The 17,858-nt window shown below is 43.2% G+C and overlaps 1 protein-coding gene across 1 annotated transcript in view; it reads right to left on the bottom strand.

Moving 5' to 3' along the window:
- Positions 1 to 17,858, bottom strand: part of SLC35F1 (solute carrier family 35 member F1) — a 419,337-nt gene that overhangs the window by 32,818 nt on the left and 368,661 nt on the right. The window contains exons 5-7 of the mRNA XM_006071447.4: positions 17,036 to 17,192; positions 14,803 to 14,855; positions 6,103 to 6,257 (exon numbers count right to left, since the gene is read on the bottom strand). Of these exons, the coding sequence (XP_006071509.1) occupies positions 6,103 to 6,257; positions 14,803 to 14,855; positions 17,036 to 17,192 (365 nt within the window). The remainder of the gene's footprint in view (positions 1 to 6,102; positions 6,258 to 14,802; positions 14,856 to 17,035; positions 17,193 to 17,858) is intronic.

Here is a 17,858-nt window from a genome sequence, read left to right as displayed (position 1 = left end):
CTTCAATTTCAAAAGTGTTTTTGTGTTCAGTAAATAAGGGGATAGAGTTCATATCTGGTCAAGCTTTGACCTTGAAAAGCTATGACACCATCAACTTGAAAACTTCTCATGTGAATCTCTTCCTAGGTTTGGTTTTAGGGAATCTCTGAGGTCCAGCAGAGCTCATCTCCTGTAATTTACAAGGATTGCTATGGATTTAGTGTTCTGGATCCCATACTGTTGGTGTAATAAAGAAGAGAAACATGACCACTTCTCAAAAGTCTCATAAAATTAGAGTCTGAAAGAGCTCTATACCATGCTGCTACTGCAGCTAAGTCGCTTCAGTCATGTCCGACTCTGTGTGACCCCATAGACGGCAGCCCACCAGGCTCCTCTGTCCCTGGGATTCTCCAGGCAATAACACTGGAGTGGGTTGCCATTTCCTTCTCCAATGCATGAAAGTGAAAAGTGAAAGTGAAGTCACTCAGTCGTGTCAGACTCTTCGAGACCCCATGGACTGCAGCCTACCAGGCTCCTCCGTCCATGGGATTCTCCAGGCAAGAGTACTGGAGTGGGTTGCCATTGCCTTCTCAGCCGAATTCAGAATTAAGTCCTTTGCTTCCTTGAGATGTGGGGCTTTATTGCCCAGTCAGCACAAGGGCAAAGAAGCTGCAGACAGTGGACTGGTGGGCGGGGAAGGGAATGGATTTTTTCCAAGGATGGAAAGCAAGAAAAAAGCAAATAATCAATGTAGGGCAGGAGAGCTTCATTTAATTATTTATTTCTGCCTGGGTAAGCAACATCTGTGAGCAAAAAGCCATCCTCTCTCAACTGGTAGATATTTATAACCAGACCAGAGGTTGTTCAAAGACATCATGACGAGCTGAAAGAAGAAACTCTAACTGCAGATTGTAGTAAAACTAAATGAGACCCCAGAGGTCACGGGTTAATCATCAGAACTGAAGAGTGAGTCCCCTCCACAGCAACCATCTCACATTCTTTTTTTTTTTTTTTTTAAATTGGAGGCTAATTACTTTACAATATTGTGGTGGTTTTTGCCATACAATGACATGAATCAGCCATGGGTGTACATGTGTTCCCCATCCTGAACCCCCCTCCCACCCATCTCACATTCTTGTCCCACTTCCTCCAGTGAGGGGAACTCCCAAGACAGTTTATTCCACTTTCAGATGACTAACTGTTAACAAAGTCTCTTTCTGTTTCACTATAATCTTATAACCTTCACCCTCTGGTCCTGGTGCCACTTGCTTGCAGCCACATGCAGTAGTTCTGAACAAGTGACTCTCAATTCTGGTCACACACCAAGATCAATTGTTGCTCAGTCACTCAGTCATGTCTAACTCTTTGTGACCGCCAGGCTTTCCTGTCCTTCACTATCTCCCAGAGTTCGCTCAAACTCATGTCCATGGAGTTGGTGATGTCATCCAACCATCTCAATTGGGGGGGGTGGTCTTAAAAAATCTAATGCCTGGGCTGCACTGCCAACCGCCAAAATATAGAATCAGTGAGTGGGATCCAAGCATCGGTATTTTAAAAAAACTCTCCAGGTGATTCCAATGTGTAATCAAGGTTGAAGGGTACTACTGTAAGCTCTCTTCAATACTACACTCGGAGAAGGCAATGGCACCCCACTCCATTACTCTTGCCTGGAAAATCCCATGGACAGAGGAGCCTGGTGGGCTGCAGTCCATGGGGTTGCTAAGAGTCGGACACGACTGAGAGACTTCCGTTTCACTTTTTACTTTCATGCATTGGAGAAGGAAATGGCAACCCACTCCAGTGTTCTTGCCTGGAGAATCCCAGGGATGGGGGAGCCTGGTGGGCTGTTGTCTATGGGGTCACACAGAGTCGGACATGACTGAAGCGACTTAACAGCAGCAGCAGCAGCAGCAACACTACACTGTATAAATAAAGACACCCTGACCTGAAATGAATCTTCTCTTCCTTAGACTGTGACTTTTAACCATCTCCTTAGGGCAGACACTGTGAGGCAACTGGCAGTCATTACTAAACCCTGGAGAGGAGTGGTATCCGAAACCACCTGGGAAGACATGGTGGGCTTGAATTGGTTCCTTTCATGGTTTTAAAAGTATGTGTGTGTGTGTATGTGTGCTAAGATGCTTCAGTTGTGTCTGAGTCTTTGAGACCCTATGGACTGTAACCCGACAGGCTCCTCTGTCCATGGGATTCTCCAGGCAAGAATACTGGAGTGGGCTGCTATGCCCTCCTCCAGGGGATCTTCCCAAGCCAGGGGTCAAATCTGCCTCTCTTAAGTCTTCTGCATTGGCAGGTGGGTTCTTTATCACTAGCACCATGTGGGAAGCCCCTTAAAAGTATAACAGATAGATAAATTGGAACTCATCAATATTAAAAACTTTTGTGCTTCCAAGGACACTAACAAGAAAATGAAAAGACAACCACAGAGTGGGAAAACCATAAGCCCAGTAATTGTACTCTTGGGTGTTTATTTCAGAGAAATGAAAACTTTGTTCACACAAAAAGTTGTACATGTAATAGCCTCAAACAGAAAAAACCCAGAGTCTTTCACTGAGTTGGTGGTTAAATACATTTTGGTATAACCGTGCCATGGAATAGTACTCTGCAATAAAATAGAATGAGCTACTGATATAGTTATCTGGATGAATCTTCAGATGATTATGCTGAAAAATTATGCTGTGCAAACAGTCGATCCCCAAAGGTTACATACTGTATTATTCCATTTACATGCCATTCTTGAAGTGACAAATTTAGAGAAATGGAGAATAAATTAGTGGTTTCAAGGTGTTAATGAGATGAGTGAGCACTAAGTAGGTATGGTTATAAAAAGGCAATAAGGACACTTGGTGGGGATGGAAATGTTCTGTTTGTTAACTGGGTCAGTGTTAATATCCTGATACAGTATCACAGTTTTGCAAGATGTCACCAGTGAGTGAAACTAGATAAAGGGTAAATGGGAACTCTCGTATTATTTCTTAAAACTTGTAGATTCAAAATTACGAATCTATAACTTTGTCTTGAAAGTCTGATTTTTAAAAAAAAACAATAGGAATGAATTTTAAGAGAAAACACCTATTGTGTTGAACCAACTTTGCCTTAAGGGAATTTATCTGTTAAACTGTAACCAAATACATGTGTATAGTGCAAAGCATTATTTTAAGAATTAAAAAAATTCTATGACTCCTCCAAATTGGTGAATCCAGGAATATAATTTTCAGATAATACAGATGCCCTTCTGATGGCATGATGAGAGGTACTACATGACTTCCTCTTCCCCTGAGTTACTTCTCCTAAGTTAGCAGTAACATAAATGCTAAGTGGAGAAGATGGACTTTGAAGAATTAGAATTTACCTGGTTCATCAGCCTGCTCAGTTCCTGATCTTTATGTAGACAGCCCCAAGTCTAAGCAAATGAAGTGAGGTGTGCGGAGTGACAGACTCAAATAGGCACTAACACTATCCAGGCACCCCTTTTAGGTATTTGTTCTCACATTCAGAGAACATCAGCCTCACTGGCAGAAGACACCCCCAGAAGATTGCCAGATGCTGATTCTGTGGCCCCGGGGCTATGGACCAGGAATCTGCATTTTTAGCAGTTTCCCCTGGTGAAAGCAGACTTTCTAAGCACTGCCATGAGGGATGCTGAGAGCTGAGCTGGACCTGGACTGCCCAAGAGCTGACCGCAGTCCTGCATACAGACAATATGCTTCGGTCATCTTCCTTTAAGGACGATGAAAGGGATTCTTCTAGTTCAAGAGTTTATAAAGAGGATTACAGGAAGCAGTGCTGAGATTGGAACTCATGCTGAGGAATGGAGTAGATGTGGATGCTCAGCTGTAGAGGAGAGAAGAAAAACGGCAGCCACTGCGCTGTGCTGGTGAGACCCCGGCTTGGGGGTTGCTTGGGGGTGATTCTGAGGGAAAGGGGTCCTCCCAGCACTATGGTGGGGAGCAGTGGGAAGAACATGCTGTGATTTTGCTTTTTACCCTTATGTGGACCAGGGTGCACTCAGGACTTAGAGATTGCACCATGCAGAGAAAACAAATTACCAACAATGTATCAATGCTATCCAACAATACACAGTGTTTTGAAGCTTCCACTGTTGCCTCAAGCTGGGCAGAAGGTTCCATGTAAAGCAGCGACTCAGCATTTTATCGCTATCTGCTGCCACGGCCGCTTTCTCCACCTCTCCTCTTCCAGATCTGCTTCTGGTCCTCCCAGCTGCCAACCTTGTTGGTGACCTCCTTTCCACCTGTGTTTGCTCTTCCTGGTCTGTTTCTTGGCTCTGATTTGGCTTCAGTTCAGTTCAGTCGCTCAGTCATGTCTGACTCTTTGCGACCCCATGAATCACAGCACGCCAGGCCTCCCTGTCCATCACCAACTCCCGGAGTCCACTCAAACTCATGTCCATCAAGTCGGTGATGCCATCCAGCCATTTCATCCTCTGTCGTCCCCTTCTCCTCCTGCCCCCAATCCCTCCCAGCATCAGGGGCTTTTCCAATGAGTCAACTTCACATGAGGTGGCCAAAGTATTGGCTTAGCATGGTAATATTTCTGATGATTTGCTTCTGCTGTTTTGCCTCCAGACCTTTCAAGTATATACTTGCTCCAGCTCAGCACTTCTTTGGGAACCTCTCAACCCAGTGTGACCTAATTGAAGATGCCCCGCCAACTAAGATGCCCTGACAACTAAGATGCCCCCTCTGCTGGCCAAACCCATGAGAAGATGATATTAACTATAATGCCACTGATGAGGCACTTGGGTAGAAGTGGCCATAGCAATGCCTCTTTCCTTCTGCCTCTTCTTTCCTTGCCTGTCCTAGTCTGGTCTTACGTGCTGGATGTCCCATGCGTGCTTGCTAAGTCACTTCAGTCATGTCCTACTCTTCGCGACCCGATGGACTGCAGCCCACCAGGCTCCTCTGTCCATGGGATTCTTCAGGTAAGAATACGGGAATGGGTTGCCATTTTCTTCCCCAGGGGATCTTCCCAACCCAGGGATCGAACCCAAGTTTCTTATGTCTCTTGCATTGGCAGGCAGGTTCTTTAAAACTAGCGCCACCTGGGAAGCCCTTGGATATCCCATACTTGTCCTTTTTCACACTTGTCATAATTCCCACTGACTAGTTATTGGACTAGTTAAGGAATGGCAAGTGGGTCTCTTCTCATATACCAATTCTAGTCAGTTGTTAATGAATCAGTATAGCATTTAAAAGACAGCATCTGATAGCCTAGCTTGGGAGACCATAACCAGTCAGTCATGCTTGTCTTGGTTGAGGATATGGGTAGAGTCTTACACTTGAAGAGACTGCTATCTTTGGACTAAATGATTTCTTCTTTCCTTTAGGGCTGATAATATTAACTGCAACTGCTTCATAGTATCTCTTTGCATTCCTTTACTGAAACCCTGGTCTTTTAATAAAGAAACTATTTTGAATGCATTAGCATTTCCCATTCATATTTACTATGAAAATATATGCAAAATAGAAACTGCAGGAACTGTGTCTTTTCTCCAAAGAGAATACACTCCTCAGGTGCTTTTGGCAGAATCCATTTGGCAGTTATAGTTTGGGAACTGGATGTCTTCCAAGTTTTAGGTTGGAAAAGGAGTGAGCTTCTGGGGTGAACGATGTCAGAAAAACTGTCCCCCATTATTTGCAAGCCCTTCCTTCTATGGCTGTTTCTTATCTTTCATTATCAAATGTCACAGTTACTAGACTCTCATAACAAAATGTTTCCTCTGTCATATGTGAGTGAAAGTTGCTCAGTTGTGTCCAACTCTTTGCAACCCCATAGACTAGCCCAATAAGTTCCTCTGTCCGTGGAGTTCTCTAAAGATTACTGGAGTGGGTTGCCATTTCCTTCTCCAGGGGATCTTCCCAACCCAGGGATGGAACTCAGGTCTCCTGCATTGCAGGCAGCTTCGTTTCCATCTGAGACACTTGGAATGTAAACACCCAGGTCATGGGGGTCAGCACACAGAAGTGTAGTCCTTCTTGATGCAAAATTGCAGAATTAGGGCAATTCCACTGCAGAGCATTCCTACGTATATGTGTTCTTTCCTACAGAGTATCATCTTCAGACAGGAGCACTGACTCAACTTACCTTGTAATGGAAGAGAAACAACCCGCAGAACAAGCTGTACAGATCTGCAGTGAGCAGGGAGAGGTTGACCGACGTGGCGCTGGTTTTCTTTATGACCACGGGCATGAAGCTGTAGAGACCAAACATGCAGGCACTAAAGCCGACGTAGAGCAGTCCTGGAGGGAGAGGAAAGACAGGTGACATCACAGCCTCCTCCGGGGCCTCGGTGAAGCCACAGTGGGTGAAGGGAGGGGAACAGCAACCCCCCCTCCATCTCCATTTCATTCTCACACAGTTTTTCTTTCACTCTGTCAACCGATGTTTTTTATTGGGTAATACATAGCTAAAACATAAAATAAGAAGTGAAAACCTGCATGTGGAACAAGATCTATATGCTTCTCACACACATCTGATGTTTCACCTCTGCTGTGAAGGAGAGTGGCTACAATCAGAAATAGGGTCGAGGCTTCTAAATTCTATTTCTGGTTGTGCTGTAATTACTTCCTTGTACCCATGTCTTTTAAAACTTTTTCACTTCTTTTTTATTTGCAACATAGGAACAAAACTACTTGGTACCATGCATTGCTAACAACAATGAATAACTGCATAATCCTTAAAATGAAAGCGCTTACATGTCAAAGAGATGTGGACTAAGTCACAGTACTGAACTAAAGTCCTAACTGTGTGATCTTGGATAGATCACTTCACATGAGCTGTCAGTTTCTTCCAGATTTCTGAATCCTGCTTAGCACTACTCCTGAAACCAGAGTCCTATTCCACCATCACTTTTCCTAGCATACGTGGGCTCTCACACGTAGGCTCTGCTCTCCTATAAATAGGTAAATGCTTTGCAGGCCATCAAATAATTAAGTTTTGCAAAACAGAAGGATTAAAAAAAATGCCCTTTTGCTACATGATTAGTCCTTCAAACTCTGAAATTTTCTCACTCTAATTATAACTCAATACACAATTGTTAATACTAACCCCATAAGTACATAATTTTGTTCAGTCCAAAACAGAAGATTATGGCTAAATCTAGGGTTTGGCTCATCATTTCCTCAATGTTGATACAACACAAATGCAGAAAAATTATGCTCATTTCTCTACCTTAAAAGAATAAGGCATAGAATAAGCACAAGTATTACAACTCAGTGGATCTTTGGGCATTTTTATATAATATTAAATAAAAGATCCAACCTATCCAAGGGAACCTTGATGACATGTCTGGTTTAGGCTGTAGGCAGATCACTTTCTTTGAATCCTGTGAATTTTGGAAGATTTGGCAGGTACTGGACACCCAGTTCCTTTGACCATGAAGAACAGGGATCCCTCCAAAGAGAAATTTGGTTTTCCCATATGGAAAGTATTTAAGGTCACGAATTATTATTCTACATGTTTCTGATATTAAGTTTAAGGATAGCCATGTCACATCCATATAAAAATATTAAGTAAGCAAACTCAGTACAACAGCCCCCTCTAGTGTGGTGGAAATACTCTAAGAGGAAACTAGAATAATCACTTTTCTATTAATTGTTCAGTAAATTATACAAGTCCTCTTGTGGAAATTCTGTCACAGTCATGTCAGATGGCTTTTGACTCTCTGTCTGAAGTTTTAATTCCCTAAAATTGGTCAGTTTTCCTGTACTTGGGTTTCATGCTATTTATAATTCATTATCCTTTTAAACAAGTTACTAAAAGGGCAAAATTAAATAACCTATGATTAATACATGAAAAGACATAAAAATTAATTCAGTATTCCTTTAAGGAATCTGAGATGAACAGACTAGTCTAGGGATAAGATATACCCTTAAATTAATCTACTAAAAGTAATCAAACTTGATTAAAATGTAGTCCAGGAACCAGCACCCCCCCCCAACCCCCACCACTTTTTAAAATTTGGATTATACATGACTGGGTTAGGAAGTTCAACAATCCTACCCTCCCATCACCTGACCTGGTGTTGATATACTGTGAACTCTCACATGTGAAATCTGATGTCGCATATTCAATTATTCAACCATGTATTCACTGCATACCTACTGTGTTCTAGGAACTCTGTTATGGGCTAGCATGCAATGGGAAAAAGGAGAGACAAGTAACTTAGAACTGATATCAGTGCTATGAAGCAAGAAAAGGGTTGCTTATGGGGAATTACAGGGGTATTGCTTTTGGAAAGGTGGAAGCAGCATTGACTTTAAATCCTGAAGGACTAGAAGGAGATGGCCAGGGGAAAAATAATTTACGCAGGGAGACCTACAAATGAAAAGACCCTAATGGTTTACAGGAGCTGCAAGAGGCCAGAATATCTGAGCAGGATGAACAGACTGAGGCAGTGTTAAGAGAGGAGACTGGAAAATTAGGCAGGGGGTGGATTATGTGGGGCCTTGTAGGTCTTGGAAGGAAGTTGACATCTTATTCTAGTTGTAATGGGAAGCCATTGAGGAATTTGTAGCAGAAGCTAACTTGTAGTCTGATCTACCTTTCTAAAAGATGGCTTTAGATATGCATGGAGAAGGGACTGAAGGAGAGAAGCTCAGAGGAAACCAGCGAGGAGTACAGGGTCTCAGTCCAGGCAAGAGATGCTGGTGGCTTTCGCTCAGAGTGGCGGTGGAGATGAAGGAAAGTGGCTGGTTTATGAAGGTTCAACGTGCCCTGCTGGTAGACTGGATGTGTTGCTGTTGCTGTTTAGTTGCTAAGTTGTGTCTGACTGTTTTGTGACTCCATAGCCTGCCAGGCTCCTCTATCCATGGGATTTCCCAGCAAGAATACTGGTGTGGGTTGCCGTTTTCTCCTCCAAGGGATCTTCCTGATTCAGAGATTGAACCCACGTCTTCTGCATTGCATTGCATAGTCTTGCAGGCAGACTCTTCACTGCTGAGCCACCGGGGTAGCCTAAAATCTTTCTACTCGATTTTAGAACCTTTCAGAGTAGTTTTTCAGAACCATTTGAGTTCTCCCAAGATTTTCCTGGTGGTCCAGACTGGATGTATGTAGTGAGAAAAAGGACAGCATCAGAGATACCCATGGGTTCATGTGGTGGTGGTGGTTTGGTTGCTAAGCCGTGTCCGACTCTTGCAACCCCATGGACTGTAGCCTGACAGGCTCCTCTGTCCATGGGATTCTCCAGGCAAGAATAACTGGAGTGGGTTGCCATTTCCTTCTCCAGGGAATCTTCTCGACCTGGGAATCGAGCCTGGGTCTCCTGGATTGTAGGCAGATTCTTTACGAAGTGACTACAGTGGGTTCATGTGGATTCTGGCTAACTAGAAACTGACACTGAATTTTGACACCATTTACTGAGTCGCAGAGAACTGAGCAGGAGGACCAGGTTTTCAGGGGAAATAAAAAGCTCCATCTTGGACATGTTAAGTTAGAGATGCTTGTGCATCATCCAAAAAGATTTGTCCAGTAGGGAGTGGATTTATAACTGGTAGCTCAGAGAGAAGAGTGTGACTTTACAAGCAAACTCACGAGCCAAGGAGTGGAGGAAAACACACACACAGCAGAGTTCATTCTACTCATCAGGCTACTTGAGATTCTCCAAGCTTAGGCACTTAAACATCATAAACTTATTCTTTAAAAATGCAGAAATTAAATTTAGGGGGATGGGAGTAAAATACAAACACCATCACATTTAATCACTTTGCTGGGTCAACCAGTGTGTGGCTTTCCAGTCAGCCAAATGAGCACAAGATTGAGAGTGGGCATGTTGTGTTGCTGCAATTTGCTGATTTTTTTCTTCTCAGATAAAAAATTAACTCGTTAATGGACATTAGCGATGCATCTGAAGGCCCAACTTGCTGTCCTTATGGGATTTTTCAAGCACTCGATCGACATGATCAAACAAACTGAATTACTTTTGACTGATAAACACAGGGTGGGTACAATAACTACATTTTCAGACAAAGTATATGTATGATCGTTTCTTTTTGGAAATGTTCTCTCTCTCACTAAAGACAGGATTTGGTAACTCTTGTCCTCATATGCTAAAAAGATTTAAGCTAGAGAAACTGGGAAGAATACCATCAGCTAAGACTAAATACTTGCTACGTGTCATGTGCTTTATGTACATTAATCTCCACAACAGTATAACACCATTGCTATTGTTATCCTCTTTACACACATGAGGAAATAGGCTCATTGAGTGTATCGGTTAATAAAGATACACTCCACAGCAAGTTCAACAGAAGAAATACAATATGGGGTACAAGTTATAAAGGAGTTTGAATGGGCAATGGGGAAAGATGGATGGTAAGACAACCCAGACGTTAGTAAAGACAGTAAATTATTCATATCCCTGGGGCCAGAGAGGTCCAGGGAGGAGGCCATGTTATCAGAGGTCAGAAGTCAGGGAGGCCCAGCAAAGGTGTAATCAGAGGACACTTGGCCACTTCTAGAGACTTGACCTGAAACAGGGAGACACATCCTGGTCGCTTGCTTCCTCCCACCCTCCAGTCTCCTTCTTCTGCCTCCCAGTGGCCATCTGCTGCTGCTGCTAAGTCGCTTCAGTCGTGTCTGACTCTGTGCGACCCCATAGACGGCAGACCACCAGGCTTCCCCATCCCTGGGATTCTCCAGGCAAGAACACTGGAGTGGGTTGCCATTTCCTTCTCCAATGCATGAAAGTGAAAAGTGAAAGGGAAGTCGCTCAGTCGTGTCTGACTCTTCGCAACCCCATGGACTGCAGCCCACCAGGCTCCTCCGTCCATGGGAATTTTCAGGCAAGAGTAATGGAGTGGGGTGCCATTGCCTTCTCCGAGTGGCCAATCTAGCTGAAGTCAATAACATGCCAGCCTGGGAGGCACTGTTTGCATCGGTCAGTCTCTGCAGTGCACAGCACAGTAAGGGTAAGAAACAAATCTGTGAGTAGGTAGGCAAAAGACAAGCTTATAGAGGTCGAGTAGCTCACCTTCAGGTCACTCAGGCTGCCTGACTTTAAACTCTGAGTGCATACCACTAACCTATATTGTTTAATTATTATGAAGAGAAATAGGACTTGGATGAAGCATTCTATTTGACTGTAATGAGCATCTCATTTTATATGGGATATATACAGAATGCATTGTTATGCATGATATATCATGTGATATGGGATATACGTGTTTATTTGTAATGGATATTGTATACACACGTATATAGTATATGTTTGTGTTTGCTGCATATATTTTATCTCATCATTTTCTTTGGGATCCCACTGGTATTCTTTTACTTTCCTTTGACTAGATTTTTTAAAATATCATTTTTAATTCTTAAAAATAAAGGCGAGGTATGATGATATCAGGACATAGGTACTAAGGTGCCAGGCTGGGGGGCTGGCTCAGAGGTTGCAATTAGCCCCCCCACAGGCAGCCATGAGTCCAGTGAAGCAGCCTTAGTTCCCCAGCCTCCAGTTCAGCATCAGCAAAAAGAAAGGCTATACTATTCTTAATGATATTTAAGGTTTTCTCTGCTTTGTGGTCCCATTACTGCATCTTCAGGGAAAGATCAAATCTCTTGTTGTGGCCTCCAGGACAAAATCAAAACCAAAGCAATCTCTGCCCATGGCAAGAAAAGTGAAGCTCCAGGGGCTTCCCTCGTAGCTCAGTCAGTAAAGAATCTGCTTGCAATGCAGGAATCTGCCTGCAGTGCAGGAGACCTAGGTTCAATTCCTGGATCTGGAAGATCCCCTGGAGAAGGAAATGACAACCCACTCCAGTATTCTTGCCTGGAGAATCCCATGGACACAGGAGCCGGGCAGGCTACAGTCCATGGGGTCACAAGAGACAGACACGACTTAGCAACTAAATCACCACCAGCACCTGCTGCTGCTGCTGCTGCTAAGTCGCTTCAGTCGTGTCCGACTCTGTGTGACCCCACAGACAGCAGCCCACCAGGCTCCCCTGTTCCTGGGATTCTCCAGGCAAGAACACTGGAGTGGGTTGCCATTTCCTTCTCCAATACCACCAGCACCAGCACACCACAAATCGGTACTGGGTGACCTGCCTGTCACGTTCCCCTCCTTTGACAGTGGACTTGCACATCAGCTAACACTTGTCCTTCAACACAATGGCAAATGGGATAAAGCAAATGCTTAAGCTAATTATTAGATTTCGCACACGTCTGCTCCACTGGAGACCATGTTAGCTCTATAAGGTCCTACATTTCACTTGAGTTTCATAATTACATAACCAGCCCCAGTCTTTCTGTGCAGTAGAGTAAAATAAGGAAATAAAAACAAACAGCATCAAAGACTGTTATCTTCTTGCTTTTAGTTACTCTTTGTATCTTGCAATTGGTCAATGTTATTAAAAAATATCAGAAGCTGTTAAAAAGTGCTTTCCGAATCCAGAAAATATAAAACATGTTTATTATCCCATTTGGTCCACAGAACAAAAAATGTTTTTACTTTGGTAAAATGGCAACCACAGGAGCTGTGCAAGAGACTGTGATGGGATCACTGGTTGGAGATAAAGAGAGTCTTGGATCTTGGGTCCGTCAATTAAGGCACACTGATCAGAGCTTGGCACTCTAGGGTGACTTCCTACGGCACATGGGCAGGCCTTGATGGGAGGTCCGTCCCCCTGGGTGTCTCGCTGCCTCCAGGGCCCATGAATTGCAGTAGCTGCTATGCCATCTCTTGGTTTCCCAGAGAGAAACGTCAAAGCCAAGCCTAAGCCCCGTGCCCTGTTTCCACTGTTTTCCCTTTTGTCTACGTTTTTGTAAGTTGAGAGACAGCAATACAAGCCTGTCTCCTTGGCTTGCCATTCATTCATCCACTCATTAAAAAAACACTTGTTCATTAAATTTTATGTGCCTAGAACTGAGCTAAGCACTAGAAGCTTGTAGTAGGTCGGGATGAGGTAGGAGGACAAAGATGACCCTTATCCACGCTTCAGAAAGAAAAGATGATTATTTGGTTCCTTTTCTAGACCATTTGAGATTCATTTCCAATCAGGAAAATTAAACAAATGGCTTTATAATGTGTTCCTTTTACACGGCCCTTCATCATCTTGGACCACAGGGAACTGACATTTTCATGGCAATACGAGAGCTCAGTGTGCTCTGATGACACATTTAACTAACACTGAATTATAACAGAGCTTGGTGGACATGCACATGACATCTGCATAATTGGAGGACAAATTATTTTTTATTAGTGCTACTACTATTAATATAAAATTAATTTATGCTCATGGGCCCCTGCATGTGAAGTGTTACCAAGCACAGCTGACATTCTGGCTCTGAGACTCACAGAGGCCATGAGGCTGTAACCTGTAGCTAGCTTCCTTTCTCAGCTGCCTTCCTCTCCTCCCTACAATCCCTTTTCTTTATTGACTTTCATTTAATTGTGTCATTTTACAGCAAAACTCGAGAGAAATTAAACGGCCGACTGTGACAGACACAAGGGCTGGGGAGCCCTTGAAGTCACTAGAGAGAACCCCAGGGGAGTGGGCATAGTTCTGAAGTGCCTGCTGTGTCTTCAGAGGGAATCTGTCAGCAGCTAGTCAACCCTGGACGCTTCAGGGTCAGAGGCAGGTAAATGGTGCAGGGAGCTTTATGTCTCTGTTGTCCTTGTTCAGAAAAGCAGAATTTGACGGGAGCCATTCCCTTGTAGCTCAGCCGGTAAAGGATCTGCCTGTAATGCAGGAGACCTGAGTTGGTATTCCTGGGTTGGGAAGATCCCCTGGAGAAGGAAATGGCAACCCACTCCAGTATTCTTGCCTGGACAATCCCCATGGACAGAGGAGCCTGGCGGGCTACAGTCCATGGGGTCGTAAGAGTCAGACACGACTTAGCAACTAAACCACCACCACCACCATCACCGTTAGTTCTATGAACGCCCATGTAAGCTGGGGATGGCTCGAACAGTCTGCTTCGGAGTGGCGAACCATCTATATTTTCACTTCCCATTTGCTTTCATCGGGCATGCATTTTCCAAGCACCCCCATAAGCCAACCTCTGTGCTCAGTGCTGGAACCCAAGTGTCTTGTTATAGACACTGAGGGGAGGTTTCAGGGCTCCCTCCCTGGCATTTGAGGGTGCGAAATGTCAGTCCCTTCCAAGGCTTGCTGAGTGATCATTATCAGAGCATCACCTAGGATCTTAACTCTTTGTCCTAATTTTATTTTTTTTTTAATAAGAAAAAAGTGACTTTCGAAACAGGTGGCACATAGCTGCCCTGGATGACTGAAGGAGCTCAAAGCGTGTCTACTCTTTTCCACTGAGTCCATTTGGAGATCAATTAACCGTGTCTTTTGAGCAAACTGCTCCCTTCTGAAAAGGTTTTTATGGGTTCAGAATGCCCATCGCATTGTTTTCTTTTGCGCCTTTTTGTTAAGTTCAGTTCTTTTTCCCTTTAGTAAAGTGTCACTTTTTAATGATCACATCAGTTTTGCGTTTCTCAGCTAGAACAAATTGCTGTCATTTGCGTCTCACCAGCACCTCGGGGCATTTTTCTTTCTGGTTGGTCTTTAACCTAAAAACACACTTCTGTGTCTACACTAATGGCATCTTGACAATGATAATGGGCAGAGGCTCAATTAAGAAACATTATGAATCATACAGTTCAGTCTCCTCTAGTGGGTGAGAGTCCCCAAATTGACAAGGGTGGTTTCATTTTCTCTTGTCCCCCTGCAGTCTAAGTCCTTTCCCAGCGGGTGCCTTGTCACCACCCCAGTCACTCTCCAAAGGTTATTTTCCTGGTTTACTAAAAACAGCATCTCAGGCGAGCAAACCCCTTACCTATTTGCCAGTCCCAGGGCACCTTCAACAGCTCCTTGTGCTCCATTATCGCTCTGTGGATTGAAAGAAAGCAGAGCTGATGACCAACGAAGCCTTCTTTTGTCATTTTTCACTAACCAGATTTATACAAATCGTGAAGCAATCAATTGAATTCCAAAAATAACTTTGGATCACACAGAGGCTAGTTTCATTAGGTAGCTCAGCCCAAGACTGGTTCCTGCAGACCCACCACCATCCTTCTCAGCCAGGCTGCCTCCTAGCTTTCACTTCTCGCTCAGATGCTTTCTCAAAAGTACATGGTGAGGTTTGAAAATTTCTGGGCTTGCAGGTTTAATCAGTTTTCCGATTGAGCACTCTCCAGGGCCGTGTTTCTCAAACTTAAATGTACAAAAATACCACCTGGAGAGGGTGTTAAAAAAAGTTTCCTGGGGACTTCCCCGGGGGTCCAGTGGTTAAGAATCTGCCTTGTAATGCAAGGGACGCAAGTTTGATCCCTGGCCAGGGAATTAAGATCCCACGTGCAACTGAGCCTGTGCGCCACAAGGAAGACCCAATGCAGCCAAAATTAAAATAAATAATAAGACCCAAAAATGTCTGAAAAATAAAAAAACAGTTTCCTGGACCCCAGCCCTCCAGAGGCTGATTCAGTGGATCAGAGTAGGGCCCTTGGATGTGCATTTCTGACAAGTTCCCACGTGGTGCTAGTCCTGCTGGCCAGAGAATTACACTCTGAGAACCACTGTTCTGCAAGAGGACCAGGAGGGGAGGGTGGCGCCCTCTCCTGTGTCACTTTGGTTTTACTGCACCCTTAACGTAACCCATTTGCCAAACACACTTGTACGCCTCTTCCACGATTTTGGAAGCAGTGTCTCTGAAGGGCTCCATCAGTTCTAAAGGTCTATAACTGAAGCAGATGAGTGCTAGATCTCCGAAGATATTTTTTTTTGGAGTCAAGAATAATAATCCATAAAATGAGCCATCCATCTACAAAATGTTGGTTACAAACCGTTGAACTAGGCAATTTCTTTTCCTCTTACGAAGCTGAAGTGCCAAATTTAGAAACTTTAAAATGCCATCATGTTTTCAAAATGAATCCCAAATAAATGTCTTAGGGTCTTCCCATTTCCTGGCCCTGTCTGCTATGGAGTTCCCCACCAGTATCTCAGGACACCAAAATTTGGAGAATTCTTGGAAAGAGCCTATTTGCAAAACAGATTTAAAGTGATGCCAAAAGAGCCTCCTTAAAAAATTTCAGACACAGACGCAATGACAAAGAACCTGCTTGTAGAAAGTGATGTGGTGAAAATCAGAATTACTTGCGTTGCAGATAGGATTTGCTGAAAGTAGACAGGAGGATATATTATGCTTCTTTATCTCTTACGTGAAGCTAAAATACATGGCCTTTATTGATGAAAAATTAGGCTTTGCTTGACACTTATTCCATAGCAACTTCTGAGCCCTAGTCAGTGATGACATATACTCCAAGGCCAGAATTACTGAAAGCTCGTTGTTTCTGACTTTTTGATGCTTAGTGAATGCCTGTCTTCTATCTTGACCCATTTAAGGAAAATGGAAACACTAAGTTTCTAGTTTCTAAGACATGAATTTTTGTTGTTGCTGCTGTTTTTTTTTTTTTTTTTGGCTGAGCCATGAGGCTTGAGGGATCTTAATTCCCTAACCAGAGATTGAACACTGGGCATGGCAGTAAAAGTCCTAACAACTGGACTGCCAGGAAATTCCCTAAGAAATGAATTGGAAATGTGGTTCACTTGTGCAAACCCATGAGCAATAAAAGAAATTATAAAAGGACAAATTTAAACTCTAAGTTTTCTAGTTGTGATTACTAGTAAAAGACTAGTATACTAGTTGTCACTAGTAAACAGAATGCCCTTTTTTGGAAGTGCATCAAATCATGGCATTTACACTTGGTTTTCCTATTTCTCTAAGTATTAATAAAACCTCATTGGCTGGTTTGGGAGAATCAATGTACTTTTAATGCTTTCTTATAAATTATCTTCAAAGTCCATTACATAAATTCACTAAAAATTCATTTAGTTTGGAAGAAATTTATTAATAACGATACTGAGTTTTCAGATTTCATATGGGAGGTTGGTGACAGGTTTCTAGCTCTGATTTTTACAAAATAAAGTGAGCAGCCATAACCTAAGTGAAAAACATTTAAAAAATAAGCTCTAAGAGTGTCAACTGCCTGAATTTCTTATATTTTACTCACAACTGAATTCCACTGAAAAACGCCCCAAAGAGTCCAATCATTCCCAGGAATTCCACTCGGCTCAGAGTTCGGATGATGTATTCTTCCCAGACGTTAGAGATACCATACAGTGTGGCTCCTCCTAAGACCAGGAGATCCCCCACCAGCTTATTTTCCCCTAGGAACAGAAAAAGAAAAAGGAAGCTTTATTAAACCCTAACAAGAATTTGGCCCTAGCAAAATCAGCTTCCTATGCTTATTCTGAGGCTTCCTGGTGGCTCAGACTGTAAAGAATCTGCCTGCAATGAGGGAGACCTGGGTTTGATCCCAGGGTTTTGAGGATCCCCTGGAGAAGGAAATAGCTACCCACTCCAATATTCTTGCCTGGAGAATTCATGGACAGAGGAGACTGGCCGTCTCAAAAAGTCAGACACAACTGAGGAACTAACACACTTGATTAGTCTATTCTGACATTTTTATAGAAGTTCTGTATTTTGCCTGCTGAGATTAAGTGGTCTGTTTATGTGTACTTCAGATACGTTGTGATGTAAAAAGGTTGCTATGTCTACCCAATAAGAAGTCTTCCCTAGCTAAGAGAGGGACTAGTTTCTTCTGGATTGTACTGTCTCAGAAAAGTCCCATGTCTTCTGTCCATGGGTTGAAAAGTTCATAGTCTGAAATGGACTATGGGTTGAAATTTTCAACTCCCCTAAAGTAAGCAACAGAAGAGTGAAAATATATGTAATTCATTATCACATCAATATTTTTCTTCTTTCATAAAAAGTATCTATTTGTTCTAAATTCAATTTTGGCTAGTTTTAGTTTATGTCCAATCTCTCATAAA

The sequence above is a fragment of the Bubalus bubalis genome, chromosome 10 (genome assembly GCF_019923935.1).
Source record: "Bubalus bubalis isolate 160015118507 breed Murrah chromosome 10, NDDB_SH_1, whole genome shotgun sequence".
Classification (NCBI taxonomy): Eukaryota; Metazoa; Chordata; class Mammalia; order Artiodactyla; family Bovidae; genus Bubalus; species Bubalus bubalis.
The sequence above is the reverse complement of the archived record's forward strand: the minus strand, read 5'-3'. Positions and strand labels throughout refer to the sequence as shown.